Consider the following 16,781-nt stretch of genomic DNA (forward strand, 5'->3'; position numbering starts at 1 on the left):
TATGTGACATCAAATCTTCCTTAAAATATTAAATGTATATCTAGTTTGCTAGCTGGCACATCCTCCTTGTGTCACATATTTAACCTCCGTAGTGACACATGCTGCTGATAGACGATCTTCGACACGGACACGGGGGAGGAAAGGGAGGGGCGGAAATCGAGAGCGCGAGCTGCGTGACTCACGAGTGTCGGTGGGAGCAAAGTATCGCTGCTTGTATTTCACAGACGCAGAGTTTCAGACTCCTCAGCAGACTCACACACAGATTACGTTTCAAACTTAGCGAGTTTCACTGTTACCGAGTGTGCGTTAGTTTCCTCCACGTTTAACGTCCCGTTAACGGTTGAACGGTCGGATTTAACCGGTCAGTTCGGTTTGAGAGTCTCCGCTGCGCCCAGGTAAGACATCAGCCAACAGCTGTGATGAACAATGACTGATTGTTGAGTGTCTGAGAGTCGTGAAGTCTTCACCTGGAAATGTCGTTTATACGGAGCTGTTCGTCTCGGAGTGACTTCTTCTTCTTTGGGTCATTTAATGTAACATAACGAGGACGAAGAAGAAGTTTAGTCGTTCGTTTTAAATATTAGACTAAGACAAAGAAAGTCAGTGTCGGTAACAATGGTGGAAAAGGTGTTGACCTTATTTCCACGTGAGTTACATTAACAATAAGAGCTGCGGAAATGTCATCATGGTTGTTTGTTTGTTTGTTTCCTGCAGGTAACCAGTAAGCTAACAAACCAACCATGAACAGTAAGTTCACCTGCTTATTTTTTGCATTGCAAATGTCTTTCTTACTTTTTCTGGCCCTGCCATGACACGTTTGATATTTTACTAAAAGAGTTGTATTTAGAGAAGTTAAGTTTTTAGGTACTTTTAGGCGACTTTACCATTGTTTTTTATCATAATGCTGCTTTATACTTCCATTTGACTACATTAGTGCTGCAGTGATAAGATGATTAGTCGATTAGTTTATAGAAATAAAATTAATCTGCAACTGTTTTCATAAAGGATTCATTGTAATTAGGTAATTTTAAGTAAAAATGTTAAACATTTGATGCCTCCAAGTTCTCAAATGCAATAATTTGCTGTTAAGAACCACTTACGTCATAGTAAACTACTCATTATGGGAGTCTGGACTGTTGGTTGAAGAATACAAGACATTTAATGAAGTGAACTCGTGCTCTAGGATATTGAAATGGCAATTGTTGAAAAGGTTAGTTGTCTAATTGCCCATAGAGCTTCAACAATTAGCTGTATAACAGATCAACAGAAGAATAAAAGCTAACTATTTTGATAAATGTAAGTAATTTTGTCATAAAAAGGATAGAAAATGCTGTTTTCAGCCTCAGAGATGGATTTTTGTTTGTTTTATATTATAATAAACTGATATCTTTGGGTTTTGGACTGACAAAACAAGACATTTAAAGACACCACCTTTGAATCAGAGAAACTAGATTGGCCAGTTTTCACTATTTTCTGACATTTTAAAGACCGAATTATTGGTTAATCGAGAAAATAATCGTCAGTTGCAGCCCTTGACTACATTTATCTGAAAGATTTGCTACTAGTTACTTTGCAGATCAGCTTTTACACACAAAATAGTTTGTCATCTTATAAATTATGGCTTAAGGTCATAGATTTTAAGATCTAACAGTTTGGTTTGTTGTTAAAACTAGCTTTACTTCCACCAGATATAACAATAACATGTGTCATTAACTTTAATCCAATAATATACTGTAACTAATCAAACAATGCTCTAACTGGGGCCATTCTGCCGTCGTATGAGTACTTTTACTTTTGATACTTTTAAGTATTTTTTGCTGATCAGGGCTGCGACTGAATTTTATTTTCATTTGCAGTTAATCTGCAGATTATTTTCCAGAGCTGTGGGGTCACATGACTCGGACTTGAGTCAGACAAATCAAAAAAGACCTGCAGCTTGACTCGGACAATTACACCAATGACTCGTGACTTCAAAATACTTGATACCTTAGCCCAGGGACCAAAGATTTAAGTATGTTAAGGTCGGCAATGTTGTACACATCAAAGTATCTCTCCAGAACGCTGTGGTCCTACCCTGGAAATCCAGAGTTCTCGCGAGAGCACAATTTGAATTTGCTCAGTGAGTCACTCTGGCAATCAGTAATGATGTTCATTACCCCTGCCCTTGTAGCCGAGCTGCACCAATCACATCGGTGTATCTGATATAGGCGGGCCAGAGGCGAGCTAAACAGATGACGACAGCGCTGCGATGACGAAGTCCGGAATCAGTCAGTAAACATTGCAAGATGGCTACGGATGAACACCAGTTGTTTGAAACTGCTTTGGCCACTACAGTGAACGAGTTAGACTTGGCTTTTTCTCTAAAAGAGGAACAGAAGACGGCGCTCGAATCTTTCCTTTGCAAGAAGGACGTTTTTACTGTTTTGCCAACCAGATACACGTAGCTAAGCGTATAGGTCACGGCTTGGTGCCGCCCCTCGAGTTGGGCCATTTGCATTACTCATAGCCAGACCCTAAATCTTTCTAGATTTGGGTCTGGATTTCCAGGCTACTGTGGTCCAGAAACTCACTTTAAATTGCACTTCCACTGTGTCACCATTGTAACTTTCCAATGAGCGCTCCGCTGCGAATGTATCACGTTATCTCTAGATCAGCCAAGTCGGCCACAGTGTGCTGAGTGCACTTGAACATTGTAATCCAGCCTTGAACTGTGGTGTCTTTTTGGAGACTCTGTAAAAAAAATCCATACGGATAAAATGGTGCACGTCTTCTGTGATTATTTTGCAGTTTTTTTGATAAAAAATGAGAGCTGAAAAATGTTAAACTTTGGGTAAGAGGCTGGGCTTGTCAATGTCACCAGCCATCTAATCACAGTGGAGAAGGGGTGGGACAAACACCACCAAGACCAGCTGTCATAGAGGACAAATACAAGTGCTCAACAGCAATTGCTGGGAAAAGAACTGCTTTGGTGAACACTTATTAAAGTAGCTCCAAGGATGATCCAACCAATGAGAATTTGGTCGGACAAGAGCATATCGACCACCCAACTGACAAAGAGGTGACAGCCCAGTGGCACAGAGCACTTTATCTGTGTGTTCCAATACCCATACATATCATATAGTATGTCAGAAAAAGATTTAGTATGTATACATACATTGCAAAGTAACAACAGCAGGATTGACCTTCATCTTTGGAGAACTCTGTGAGTGGCGTTTGTTTTATCTCCAAGGTAACGGATAAAAAAGCAAGAGGGTCAAAGTTCAGTGCGTAACATTATGAGGAAGTAGTACGTCCTGATTGTGTGCATACTGCATGCTACAGTATGTACTTTGTAAGGGCAGCTGCAAAATATTTTATAAAGGACAAAAAACGCCAGGGCTGAGCAGACACGTTACACAGCGCCGCACAGTTTACATCAGTGTGCAGAACAAACAAAAGGAGACACAACCCCGAGGCAATGACAGTGATAGCTTATATGATACAACAGCCCTTCCCTCCCAGCCCCCACCCATCCTCCGCTCCTATTTTTTCGTTCCTTTAAATGTTCCACACAATGTCTAGAATTTAACATGCAGAGCAGCAACATCAATGGACTCAGATTTTACTATTTGTTTGAAAGATATTTGCACATCCAACTGTCTCAGATGCAGGTACATTGGAAAATATCACCTGAGTCTTTGAATGGAATGGGGTTTTTTTTCTGTTTGTTTTTGTTCCCTTGTTCTTTCATCTGTGGGATGTGTGACATATGGTGCACAGGCTGGTGTCAGTTAGTGGAAAACAAACCCACAGCTGATTAATTCCCCCACACCTGTGCACACCTGTGAAATGGGTGGAGCAGTTTCTATTTAAGCTCAGTGTTGGAAATAATGGTGTTGAACACTCCTGACGAAGGTCCAGGAGGACAGAAACGTTAGCGTTACTAGTAAATTGTGCAGCTGAGCAAGAGCAGTGTGCAGGGTTTTCTGTTCCTAGACTCAAGTTTTACTTTTTACTTTTTTTTAATGTCAAGGGCTGAATTAAAACACATTGAGAGCTGAGACAAAAAGGGTCCCCAGGTCTTACAATTTTTTTCTCAACCACTGGCAGAGAAGCACAGCATCTCTTATTTTAGTGAGGACATTAAATCTCAAAGCCACTGGCCAGATGTTGAGTTTTTTTTAAAGTGGGTTTGTATGAGGTACTCATCCATAGATAGTATATTACCTACAGTCAGCACGACCTCAGTTTGGAGAAGCAGGCTGGAGTCCAACTCGGAAGCTAAGCAATGTGCTGCTATGGAGGGGTTGGCAATAAAATGTATTTTAGCCACCTAAAAAAAATAGTATCAGTTTAATTGTACACGATACTGAGAGTATTTTCACTGCTTCACCTTGATGTCAGACTGATTTCCAACAGGAAAATGAAGCCATGATATTGTGCCCTTCAGTGCCAGACTCTATTGAGAAAAACAGTGATTTAACATCACTGAACACAGGAGCTGCTGGTCTACTGCTGCCTCCAACAGTTATTTTGTTTGTGTTATTGTGTGACTTAAGTGTTTGGTGATTCACTACAGTTACACAATCACACAAATAGACTAAGTGATTGTAGCAGTGGTAGACCAGCATCTCCTGGGTTCAGCGAGCTAAAATTGCTGTTTATGTCCATGGAGTCTGGTGGCTTTGATGAGAGCATAGATAATAAATATCTTTATTTACAAAGTGCTTTACATGTCAGTAACTGAAACAGACAAGACGTGAAAACGACAACTTTTAAAAGAACTGATAAAAACACTTCAGTATAGAAAAACCAAGGAAATAAAAGTCTAAATGAACTTATAACTCAAGTGAAATCAGAAAAGGCTCTCCGATAAAATCATGTCGTAAGAAGAGACTTAAGAGATCACTGTCCCGGCCGACCTGATTTCCTCGGGCAGACTGGGACGCTCTGTCCCCTTTAGTTTTCAGCTGGGCCTCTGGAACAGGCAAAAGACTCTGCCCAAGACCTCAAAGTACGTCCTGGTGTGTACAGCACTAAAAGGTTGGAGATATAGCTGGGATAGAGACATAAAAGTAATCAGTAAAATCTATACTAAAACACACTGGGAGGTAGTGTAAAGAGGCTAAACTGCAGTGATGTGATCACATTGGTTCTGGTTAGATTGGCAACTGAGGCCGGCAACAGCTTTCCCATTGGAACAGGCTGTCTGAGGAAACGGTAAAGTAGTAAAACTACTCTCCATACAGTGTATACTTTAACTGATTTTCATTTTTTTTAGGTGGCGAAAACTGTTTTTGTTGCTGACCCCTCCCCAGTAGTACAGTGCTTAGCTTCCGACTCGGACCCCAGTCTGCCTCCCCAAACTGGGGGTGTGCTGATCTACTGTAGGTAAAACACTGACTATGGAGAAGTGCCCCAGAAACCCCGCTTCAAAAAATCCGAACTCTCCCTTTAAGGACTTGGGACATGACTCAGGACTTGCCTGACTTGAGACAAGAGTTTTTCTCAGTTAATCATGTGGTCGTAAAACAATGTGCCAAAGGTGACATCATTAAATGTTTTGTTTTGTTCAAACAGTTCAAACCTCAAAATATTCAATTTAGAGTAGTTTATGACAAATAAAGGCAGGAAATTCTCACATTTAAGAACCTTGAACAAAGTATGTTTGGTATTATTGCTTAGAAAATGACTCAAACAGTAACCAATTGATTTTCTGTCTACTGTTTAATTGACCCTTCTGCTGATGATACTTTTGTACCTCCTCTTCTGTGAAATTCCAAATGCAGGACTTGTAATGGAGTGTTCTGTAATGTGTTATTGCTGCGTTCACTAAATTAAAAGCTCTAAGTACTTAAACCAGCGGTGTGTTCTCTGATTAAGCCGTTGCATCACACAAGATTCTGAAATAAATAAGAGGTTGACAGGTTAGTTTCAGCTGCGGCCCTTAATAATCAGATTACTGTGTCACAACACTTAATATTCCCTCCTCAGCCAGCAGCTATGCAGTTACACAACTCGCTCCTAGCAGACTGTGGGCTGAAGATAGAGCCCTGTGACATTTTTAACACTGTTTTTTATCTTCCAGTTTCAGATATGTCTCCTGCGACAACACTCTCCACATATATAAACACAAATGTGACAGAGGGTGAGTACACTGTGTGTTTGCTCTTGTGAATGTACTCACTTGGCTTCGAATCTGTGAGCTGCAGCCAACAAGTATCCTGATATCATAACCTTCCAGTTTGTGCTGTTTTATCAACACATGTCATGCTTGTGTTTTGTGCAGCATCAGATATGGGGCCTTTAACTCAGCTTCCCACACAAGCAGACACCACCACGATTCAGGGTAACTCCTACACTTTTTTTTTTTTGTTGTTGTTTTTATGTTTTCTATTACTGGCACACAATCCAGTCTCCTGCTGGACCCACAGAACTGTTAGACATGGCACAATTTGCTTCCTGTCCCGCACAGCAGAACAATCCATGACCTTTTTACCACATCTTTACCAGCCACCAGTGGTAAAAAAAATACTTTTTCCTCTCCCTCAGTGGTAACAACAACAACAGCAGCAGCCCCCGCCGGTACAGACTCCGCCGTCGTAGCAGGTAACTGTTGGCACTTTACCCTGCGCTTTTTTTTCATCATCATGCCTCAATACTCCATTTAAAAAAATATTTTCCCCTCATTTTTCCAGTGGTTGTTGTTCTCATCCTGCTGACGATAGCTGTTTTGGGCTTCCTGCTGTACCGGTATCTCTGCCACAACAAAGGGGATTACAGGACGACAGGGGAGCCAGCTCCTGGGGAGGACCCCGAGGAGGAGTACAATAACCAGGCTGCGAGCGAAAAGAAGGAATACTTCATATGAAGGAGGGAGAAGACTTAACAGGGAGTCAGAGAAGAAAGACAAGAAGGACTCTACTTTATGCATCTGTGTTTTGAAGAAAGGTCGCTGCTTTCTGCACACGGGGCAGAAATATGTTCAAGATTTTTGTTGTTAAAAACGCAGATGCGCACAAGCAATGCCAAAGATAAGATTATTATAAAGAGAGTGAAAATTGATGGAAGAGAACAGATGACAGGCAACAGGTGTGTGTTCAGATGAGCAGAGCTAGGTGTGAAACAGGTGGTGGGGTTTTAGTATGTCACAGTTACATGATCAGTAAATACTCAGCAACAATCAAAATGTAAGACGAGCTCGTCTGCTGCACTATTTATCAGCCACGTTTCAGTTTTTCTCTCTAGTATCTGTGGTTTCATTCAGCCATACTGTATGTTCCCCCCAGACACAGACGTGTTGCGGGGCAGTTACTTTTATATTGCTTTTAAAGTTGAAGTTTTTCTATGCAGCTCTTTTATAAGCTAGTTTAAAACAATGTCCTCGTTTGAGTACAGGACAGCCTGAACTTTATTTGATTGTGTTGTATCTGGTTTTGTTTTTGTATAATTCCTTGTGCCAGACATGGTTACTGATGACTTCCCTATTTGAGATAAATAAGGAAGGCAATAAAACTTGTTTTTGAACTAGTGCCATTATACAGTGTGACTGCCTGCAGTGATTTGACTGTATTTCAAAACAGGCATAAGCCAACAATCTGACTTTCAAGTGATGATCAGTGCACTAAGAACTCAAATGTTTGAGAGCATACAGAAGATTTCACTGAGTTTGTTACATATGCCTAATGGCATTTATTTTCACCCCCTATAATCCAGCACAAAATCCAACTGTTATTAAGTTTATGTTGACTTTTTGTTGACAGTGTTTGAGAGTCAACTGCCTGACAAAATATTAGAAACCTTTCAGCATAATTCATTCACAGCAGCAGAAGGCAAGGTAGATGTTGCTTTTTTAAAGCAGCAGTGTGTAGGATTTAGTGACTTCTAGTGGTGAGGATTACCAATCGCAGCCAGCTGTAACTTCTGGCACATGCTAATCATGAACTCTGTTAGGACTCCTTCAGTGTTCATTGTTAAGGTGTTTTTTACCAGCAGCCAAATTATCCAAAGGTCTCTTCCTCTCGTAAACAAATGGACTAGGTGACCAGAAAAGGTAAAACAGTACTGAACAAAGAAGTTCAATGTTGCATATCAGTGTTTGGCCACAGCTGTTCGGCTTGTCGCAGACAGGCAACTAGCCCAGTACCTGCTAGAAACCCAACTGGTGGATTGCAGGTCCATTCTGAATGGACCGCAAGTGACTCGGGAACATCTTGAGTGCGTAAAAAACACTTTATTTTGAAGTACAATGAATTTCTGGCGCAGGGCTTTTATTTTGAAGTTTAATTTCCTGCTGTAGAGTGAGTGAATACAGACAGAGCTACTTAACAGAGACAGCAAACTAGCTTGACTACATGGCCAAACACAAGTAGGACGCTGAGTGTGTTAAACTGTGTGGACCATGAACTAATGACCGAGGAGAAATCTGGACCCAGTGGCTGGACCAGTTGGGAACCACTGTGCTTATGTCTGCTCACCTTTTTTCTCTGAAGACCCTGGGACCGGTTGCACAGAACACCTTAAGTTTTCTCCTTAAGTGTGACACTCACACTGTTGCACAGAATCCCAGAAAAGGTTTCCTTAGTTAAGGAAAAACATGAATTCATTTGCTGTGTTTCCATGGAGATGTTTGTTGGCTTGGACTGACGCTTGTGATGCCTGTTATCGTCTCATAAAGCTGGCTTATAGTTAGTGAAAAAACGTCAGAAGAAAAGAAGAAAACATTAGTTTCTTTAATCACCATAAACTTGGTCATGTTGTAGTTGAGACAGAGTCAGAGGTACTTTAAGTTTTTTTTTCTTTGTTTGCTTTGGTTGCTAAGGTCTTTTGTGCAACAGTGAACATTTTAAGGAATCCTTAGGGAGAAGATTTAAGGGTGTTTCCTGCAGCTGATTTTATCATGAGGAAACCTTAAATAGGACTAAAAGGACAATCTTAACTTATTTTGTGCACCAGCCCCAGACGTTCAGGAGGTTTTTAGCTGGAGCAAATTATCCGCAGAGGTCTCTGACTCTCAAATGGACCCCCTGATTTATACTGGTAAATACACTGATTAGAGAAGTGTCATGCTAAAAATCTAGAGTCATTGTTTTGTTTGCCTGTTCTGGGCTACTGTAGAAACATGGCACTGGTGCTGATCTGCGTGGATGAAGACCCGCGCCCTGTGTAGGTATAAACGGCTCATTCTAAGGTAACAAAAACACGACAATTCTTATTTTCAGGTTATAATACACTAAACAAAACACTTAGTATATTAAATTCCTGCCAATATATCCACCTAATCCTGCACACTGGACCTTTATGGATCTGCGGGAACTTTTATCTAAATACAAACCACAACTTCAAATGATTACCAGGGATGTGAATCAAAACCTTTCTGATGTAGTGTTGACAAAAACTGCTTTTAAAAGCTTCATAAAATGTGATTTATTGTCGGATGTGACCAGAAACCAAAAACCATAAGTGAATTAAAGGAATATTCATATGCTGTTAAACATGTTGGGTGACTCATTGTTCTTCAAATGTGCTGGTTGTCCTTTTCCTTAAAAATGCAAATATACAGCTTTAATTTGTTGGAGTGCATTGACTGTAAGGAACAAAATATTTATTGGGAACAAGCCTTCTCATTTTAGGGGAGTCTCATTGGTACCCATAGATCCCATTTTCCTTTAGGTAACTTTAGGTGAGAGTTCAAGGGACCCTTTTGAAAATGGTCATGTCAGTTGCTCTGTAAAATTTAGCCTGACTTTGGAGCGTTATTTCGCCCCCTTCCTGACGAGCTATATGAATGTGGTTAGTATCAATGGATGCCTGAAGTTATCTAGTCCAGTAGCTTTAAAAATGAGTGTGCTACGGTCTCTAAAATACTTCCTTTTCGCCATAGGGGGGCAGCCATTGATTGGGAGCCACTGATTACACCTCAGACTCAGTGTGACGCTTGGTGATTTTGACAAAAATACAGATCCATATTTGACTTAGCACCTTTTATACCAAAGTGACAACATTTAGGTTACTTATTTTTTCACACAGTATGTATACTTAGTTAGGGTAGGTGATAATTACACATGATGAAAAAAAGTCTCGTGATAGTATGAAAGCAAAGCGAGTAAAAGCATATGCTCAAACATTCAAAGATGTTATCTCAGGGAATAAAAACCTGCCCTGTTCTCATACAGTATATGAGCAAATAAAACAAACATGCAGCATTTCAAATTTCCAAAATAACCTTTATTCTAAACTTACATTTTAAATTTTAAGTTTAGTATAAAAAAGTTAAGTGCACCTAAGATCTTTTTTCAAAGTATTCCATCTTTGACACTCATCTCCTTTAGTAATCTTAAAAGATAGAATGTGTACCAAAGTCTATCACATCACTTTAGTACATACATCTATTTTACAAAATATTGTAAAGAGAATCCCTGAACTATAAATGTCCATAATCCTTCAACAAAGAGTAATCCATTTGCTGGCTGTGGTTGGCATAGCATCTACTGGTCAGCTGTAGTTTACAGTACTTCATATTGCTGGGACAAAGCCACCATTATGCTGCTTTACAAACAATCAGAGCAGAGATGGAAAAGAAGAAAATAAAAAACATGATTGAATCATATTTTCTTTTTAAAAAGTTTTAATAGCTGTGGCCTCTGAAATGACAGCGTGAGTGAGAATAAATGCACACTGAGCCATTTTAAAAACACTCGAGTCAACACGTCAGTCGCGTCTGGTGTTGTCGCTTTGTGTGTGAGCTGCTGACAGGAGTCCATTAGATGAATGAAGCACGTTTCCAGACAGCTGGTCTCTCTGACTTAACACTGAAAATCACTGAATGTTGGCTTGACAGCAACAGCATTTGTTTTCTGGTGGCCACAGCTGTTAAAACTCGATATGGTGTGTCGGATACCCAGTGACACAATTGACGCTACCAGACACCAAAATGAAGAATATCTACAAATATACGGCATCCATACTGACTTAGTTTGAGATACCTTCTTTAAGTTTCAAGATAACACATTATGTAAAGATTCTAAAGTTTAATTAGCAGCACAAAAATGTCTTGAAAATGAACAATTATGCTGACAGTGATATAGCCTCATTACAAAGGTTTGCATACACTTTCAGGCTACTAAACACGACACATCTCGACTGTCAAATGGACTAGATGGATCTAAAAACGCTCAAAAACCCCACACTGTCTTTAAAAAGTCATGAAAACAGAATTTAAAAAAAAGAAAAAACAGGAGAGTAGCCCCTTGTCTGCAACCTCTCAGATTTGCTTTGCAGTGCATCTCAGATAAAAAGTATTTAATCACATTTTTTTTTTTTTTACATAGCAAAGGTGCAAAAGCATGCAACGACTTAAAGATGCGATTAACCCACGTAAAGTGACACCGACACGTTAACTAACAATTGCAGTCATGTCAGACTGAAGGTAAAGTACCGACAGTCTCAAACCTGCTCGCTCGATGATATGTTTGCTTTTAAATTGTGACGTTTCAAATTTCAAGTCACAACCAAACATAAGTGCATTGTAGACCAAATCTTTGGTACAACCAGCTCATTGGTTATACTAACAAATGTATTATTAGCCTAACTACTCATGTAAATGTGGAATGAAAGTCATGAAGGAAGAAAAAGAAACACTGAAATATTAAAGTCTCCTCAACCTTTTTAAAACATCGACTAATGCTATCACAAAGATGGCGTTTTTCTACGGTGAATAAATACTTTAAAAACTGGTTTGACGATACCAAATGATACTGTGTGAAAAGAGAAACAGTGGAGGGTAGTTCTTAAAGGCTGTACAATAAAACATTTAGTGTAAAAACTCTGGGTATCCGACTGTGAAACAAAAACAGGAGACAAAAACAAAAAAAAAGCTAAAATGTTACACCAACCACCCCTTCCCGTTCAACTTACTATTTGGATTTATTTTAAATTTCTTTCCTTTAAGTTTACTGAAGTTAATTTGCTTTAAATTAGGGCTATCCCCAGTGCTCTTTGGCACTTGACTATGTTCATCTACAAATTGCCCAACAAGGTACAGTAAACCACTTTGGATATTGCATGAAATCTTTTCTTTAATTATTTGCTTCAGTTTAATTTCTTTAATTTACAAGAGATTTAAATGTGACAATCTGTCAGATAGACTGTGCGACAAATTTGATAGTTTGGATACTGTGCAAAAGACAAGACGATTCTAGCTAAACGCATCCGAGATGCATATTCTTTTTTTTTTGTTGTATACTTGAGACGTCATTTCTCATGATCATCATATTTACATGGAACTATTACACATATATTAATTTAACTACACTAAAAGTTTTCAAAAAAAGACAAGTGGAAATTTATTTTTTTTGCGCTTTAACTGCAACTTTGTAACTGCATTTCACTTTCACCATAAAGCAGCTAAACTATATAATGCGGGTCTGATAGTTCAATATTTCATTTACATAGCTTTTACAGGTATACAAGAACATCTCGATGTAATTTGTGAACCATTTTGATCAAAGGAGACCAGGTCTCTTGAACAAATACAGATGCCTGAAAGAGGTCCACCTGGAATGACCAAAGCGGTTAGACCCAATGGAGAATTATGGAATGAATTCTACGACGTTAAAAATTTGCATTTGTCCTCTCCAGGCAGTGGCATTCATCGTTTGATCTCTAGGTCAGAAGTGGAGTACTGTACCTTTCACGAGGGCTCTAAAATATTACATTCCGTTAGGTGATATCAGTATTGTGGCATGGCCAAGCAGCCTGAAGAGGGAGGCGTATGGGATGGGGGAAGAACTGGGGCATCGTTTGGGACGGGGGCACGGTTTAGGCATGAAGGAGGAGTTGAAAAGTTGCTGTTACCAGATGGTATAACCTCCGCCGGATCCACCCAGGAAGAAGTTATTCTTGCGCTGTGCCATTACAACATTGGCACCCTGCATGGCAGCCAGCTGAGCTGCATTGGGGGGATGTCCAGGAGGTGGGGGCTAAAGAGGAGGCAAAAAACAAACATTAGTCGAGAGCTGATCAGCTTTGGATCTCAATAACATCCAATAATTCTGGCTCCTTTAAATAATAGAACCGCGTGGATACTCACTGGGATTGAAACACTGGTGCCTCCTGAGAAGCGCGCACCAGCATCAAAGCCACCATCCACCATCACTGTTGAACCAGGGGGGTAAACAGGTCCCATGGGGTAGTAAGCCATGGGGACATTCTGGCCCATTTGCCCAACAGTCATGTGTGGCTGCATGGGCATGAACATCTGAGCACCAGGGTAGTGAGAGGACATCTGTGCCACCTGACTGGGCACCTGATGTGGAAGCACATATCTGGGCTGGTATATCTGCGGATACAGGAGTGAAAACAGTCGATTAGAACCGCTCGCTGAGAGTTTTATATTGTGACATCTAAATGTAATAGTTACCTCAGAATATGCAGGTGGTGTGTCTGTGTAAGGAGGTGCCTGAGGAGACATTTGCATAGCAGGAGGGTATACAGGTGCAGAGCTCTGCTGAGGGTACACAGCCTGCTGTGGATATGAACCTGCAGAACAACATTTTACTTTAAGCGTTTAGTCTTCACAGTGACTGACACAGAAATCTCAGGCTGAGTGAGTGACGATGTTTTAGTGGCGCTGCCCTGCGCTGTGGAATTATGACAACACTTAACAAGAATTTTTAAAATGCTTCTTGGAAACAACAGAATGTTCTCTGTAAGAAAATACCTGATAAGACAAAGATGTCTTATCAAGATAAAGCAAATAATACCATGTTTTCAGTGGTAATTAAACATATCTTAATATTCAAACATGTGCAGAAAAGAAATTTAGCATATACGGCATTGCTTGTGGGGTGAAAGCTAGTGTCAATAATGTCAGTGATGAAGAGAGCCTATAAGTAAAACTTATTTCATACACTAAGATATAAAGGGCCATGTGAAATTCTTATCTATTTGTTCCTACAAATTAATATATTAATATGAAAAAAATACAGTTGAAGTTGTTCTTCTTGAGACCAGGGTTTTACAAACTGACATATTGTCAAAAACAAATAAAAAATATGCATCAAAACAAAGATAAGACGTCTTAATAGAGTTGCTTGAGTCGATTATTTGATTAACTTTAGTCGTCTGACATAAAATTAAGTCTAATAATCAAAAGGTGGTGTCAATTCCAGTGATGGAGGGAGCCTATAAATAAAGCTTATTTCATACACTAAGGTGTAAAGGACCATGTGAAATTCTCTTCCAATGGTTCCTATCAAACCTACAATGCAACAAAACTGGTCTACGTATAGAAAATATAACTGAAGTTGTTTTTTGGAGATATAAAAACTGACAAAATGTCAAAAACATGCATCAACACAAAGACAACACATCTATCTAGACCTGCTTTCGTCAATTATTTGATTAACGTTAGTCATCTGACAGAAAATTATTTCTAATAATCAAAAGGTAGTGAATGGTGGTGTCAATTCCAGTGATGGAAAGAGCCTATAAGTAAAACATTTTTCATACACTAAGGTGTAAAGGGCCCTCTTACAATGGTTCCTATAAATCCTACAGCATTAAACAGTGAATTAAATATAAAAAATACAGTTCAAGTTATTTTTGGGCGTTTAAAAACTGACAAAACGTAAAAAAAACAAAACAAAAAAATGCATCCAACAAAGACAACACATCTAAATAGAGCTGCTTCAGTCACGTTAATGGTGGTTGTCTACCATAAAATCAAGTCTGATAATCAATGTCAGTGATGGAGAGAGCTTATAAGTAAAACATATTTCATACCCTAAGGTGTAAAAGGCCCTCTTCCAATGGTTCCTATAAATCCTACAACATAAAACTGTGAACTAAATTTAAAAAAAATACAGTACAAGTTGTTTTTTGGGGTTTAAAGACTGATAATACATCAAAAATATGCAAAAAACATGCATCATACAAACACAACACATCTACATAGAGTTGCTTTAGTCAATTATTTGATTATCAATAGTCATCTGACAGAAAATTAAGTCTGATAATCAATTCAGGTGATGAAGAGAGCCTTTAAGTAAAAATAATTTCATAGACTAAATTCTTTTCCAATGGTTCCCATTATAAACCTACAGCATAAAAATGTGAACTATGTATAAACAATATGGTGAACGTTGTTTTTGAGGGTTTAAAAACTGACAACACCTAAAAGACAAACAAAAAAAACATGCATCATACAAAGACATCACATTTCAATAGAGCTGCTTTAGTCAATTATTTGATTAACGTTAATCATCTGACAGAAAATTAAGTCTCATAATCAAAAGGTGGTGTCAATTCCAGTGATGGAGCCCTTAAGTAAAACTGATTTCATACACTAAGGTGTAAAGGGCCCTCTTCCAATGGTTCCTATAAATACTACAATATTAAACTGTAAACTAAATATAAACAATACAGTTCAAATTGATGTTTGGGGGGTTAAAAACTGACAAAACTTCAAAAACACGCATCCAAACAAAGACAACACATTTAAATGGAGTTGCTTTAGTCAAATATTTGATTAACATTGGTTGTCTGACATAAAATTAACTCTGATAATGAAAAGGTAGTGAAAGATAATGTCAATTCCAGCGATGGAGAGAGTCTATAAATAAAACTTATTTCATACACTAAGGTATACAGGGCCATGTGAAATTCTCTTCCAATGGTTCATATGAATCCTATAATATAAATCTGTGAACCAAGTATAAAAAAAATACAATTCAGGTTGGTTTTTTTTGGGTTTAAAAACTGACAAATCGTCAAAAAAATGCATCCAAACAAAGACAACACATCTAACTAGAGTTGCTTTAATAAATTATTTGATTAGCATTGGCCATCTGACATAGAATTAAGTCTCATAATCAACTGATAATTTAAGCAAATTCCTTTCAAAGCAAAAACAGTTACAATCTCTGGTTTCACTTTCCCAGAAGTGAATATTTCCTTGTTGTCTTTGCACCTCTGTCAGAATAAACAGGTCTTTGAATGCATCACGGTGGACTCATCGAGCATTGTGTGCTGAAATTACCTAGCCTAAGCAATTATTCGACAAAAAACAGATTAATCGATAAGGAAAATGGCTTTTTGGTTAGAGGCCTTCATGTAAAGTGCATGGGCGCTTTGAAACCTGGTGGCAACAAAAGACCTGAGCATGTTTAAATCAGGTGCACATATAACCGGGTACTAACACATGATGTACATATAGACACACTTGTACATATACTGTGTGTGGGGACCGCACTAAAAATGAATATAATGAGCACAGGTTTAAATTCCCATGCATGTAGAGCCAAACAGTGAGCTCTGCCTTTAAACTCTGCCTCCTGTGTTGAGTGATGCTAGCTAACTGCAAATATGTGACCTGGCCACTAACGCCACGGTGATATAAGGTGACAGTACATGTTCATTAATAACAGCTATGATATTATTTTACACTAAGCTAGATGCGAGAGATCAACGTGTGTGCTGCACAGTTTAAGCAGAAAGCGTCAGTTTATTGTCATGTAACGTTACGTAGCTAAACGTGAAGTCCGCTTCAGATGGCCATAACGACAGCTCTTCATCTCTAGTTTTACCGTCAGCGTCTTAAAACCGACAGCTGACTACCGACCCCGACGAGGTCTGGTTAAATACCTTTGTTGTTCATTGTTCTGGGCTGATCCGGAGGCTGAGGAATATCAGATTAAACGGAGCTCTGCGTATCTTGTCACGGCCTTATAACAGGTTACGGCTTCACAATCATTCACTTCCTTGTTTTTCAGCTTCTTGTTGTTGTGGAAGTGGTGACGTCA

General features: G+C 39.1%; 1 protein-coding gene across 1 annotated transcript; it reads right to left on the bottom strand.

Annotated features, from left to right (window-relative positions):
- Nucleotides 1-10,184: 10,184 nt before the first annotated feature.
- Nucleotides 10,185-16,781, bottom strand: dazap2 (DAZ associated protein 2). The gene is made up of 4 exons (XM_049580278.1): nt 16,624-16,781; nt 13,400-13,518; nt 13,070-13,318; nt 10,185-12,959 (listed from the first exon to the last, which is right to left on the bottom strand). Exons 1-4 carry the CDS (start codon nt 16,634-16,636, stop codon nt 12,831-12,833), a joined length of 510 nt encoding a protein of 169 aa, XP_049436235.1. The 5' UTR covers nt 16,637-16,781; the 3' UTR covers nt 10,185-12,830.

This window comes from Epinephelus fuscoguttatus, linkage group LG7, assembly GCF_011397635.1.
Source record: "Epinephelus fuscoguttatus linkage group LG7, E.fuscoguttatus.final_Chr_v1".
Classification (NCBI taxonomy): domain Eukaryota; kingdom Metazoa; phylum Chordata; class Actinopteri; order Perciformes; family Serranidae; genus Epinephelus; species Epinephelus fuscoguttatus.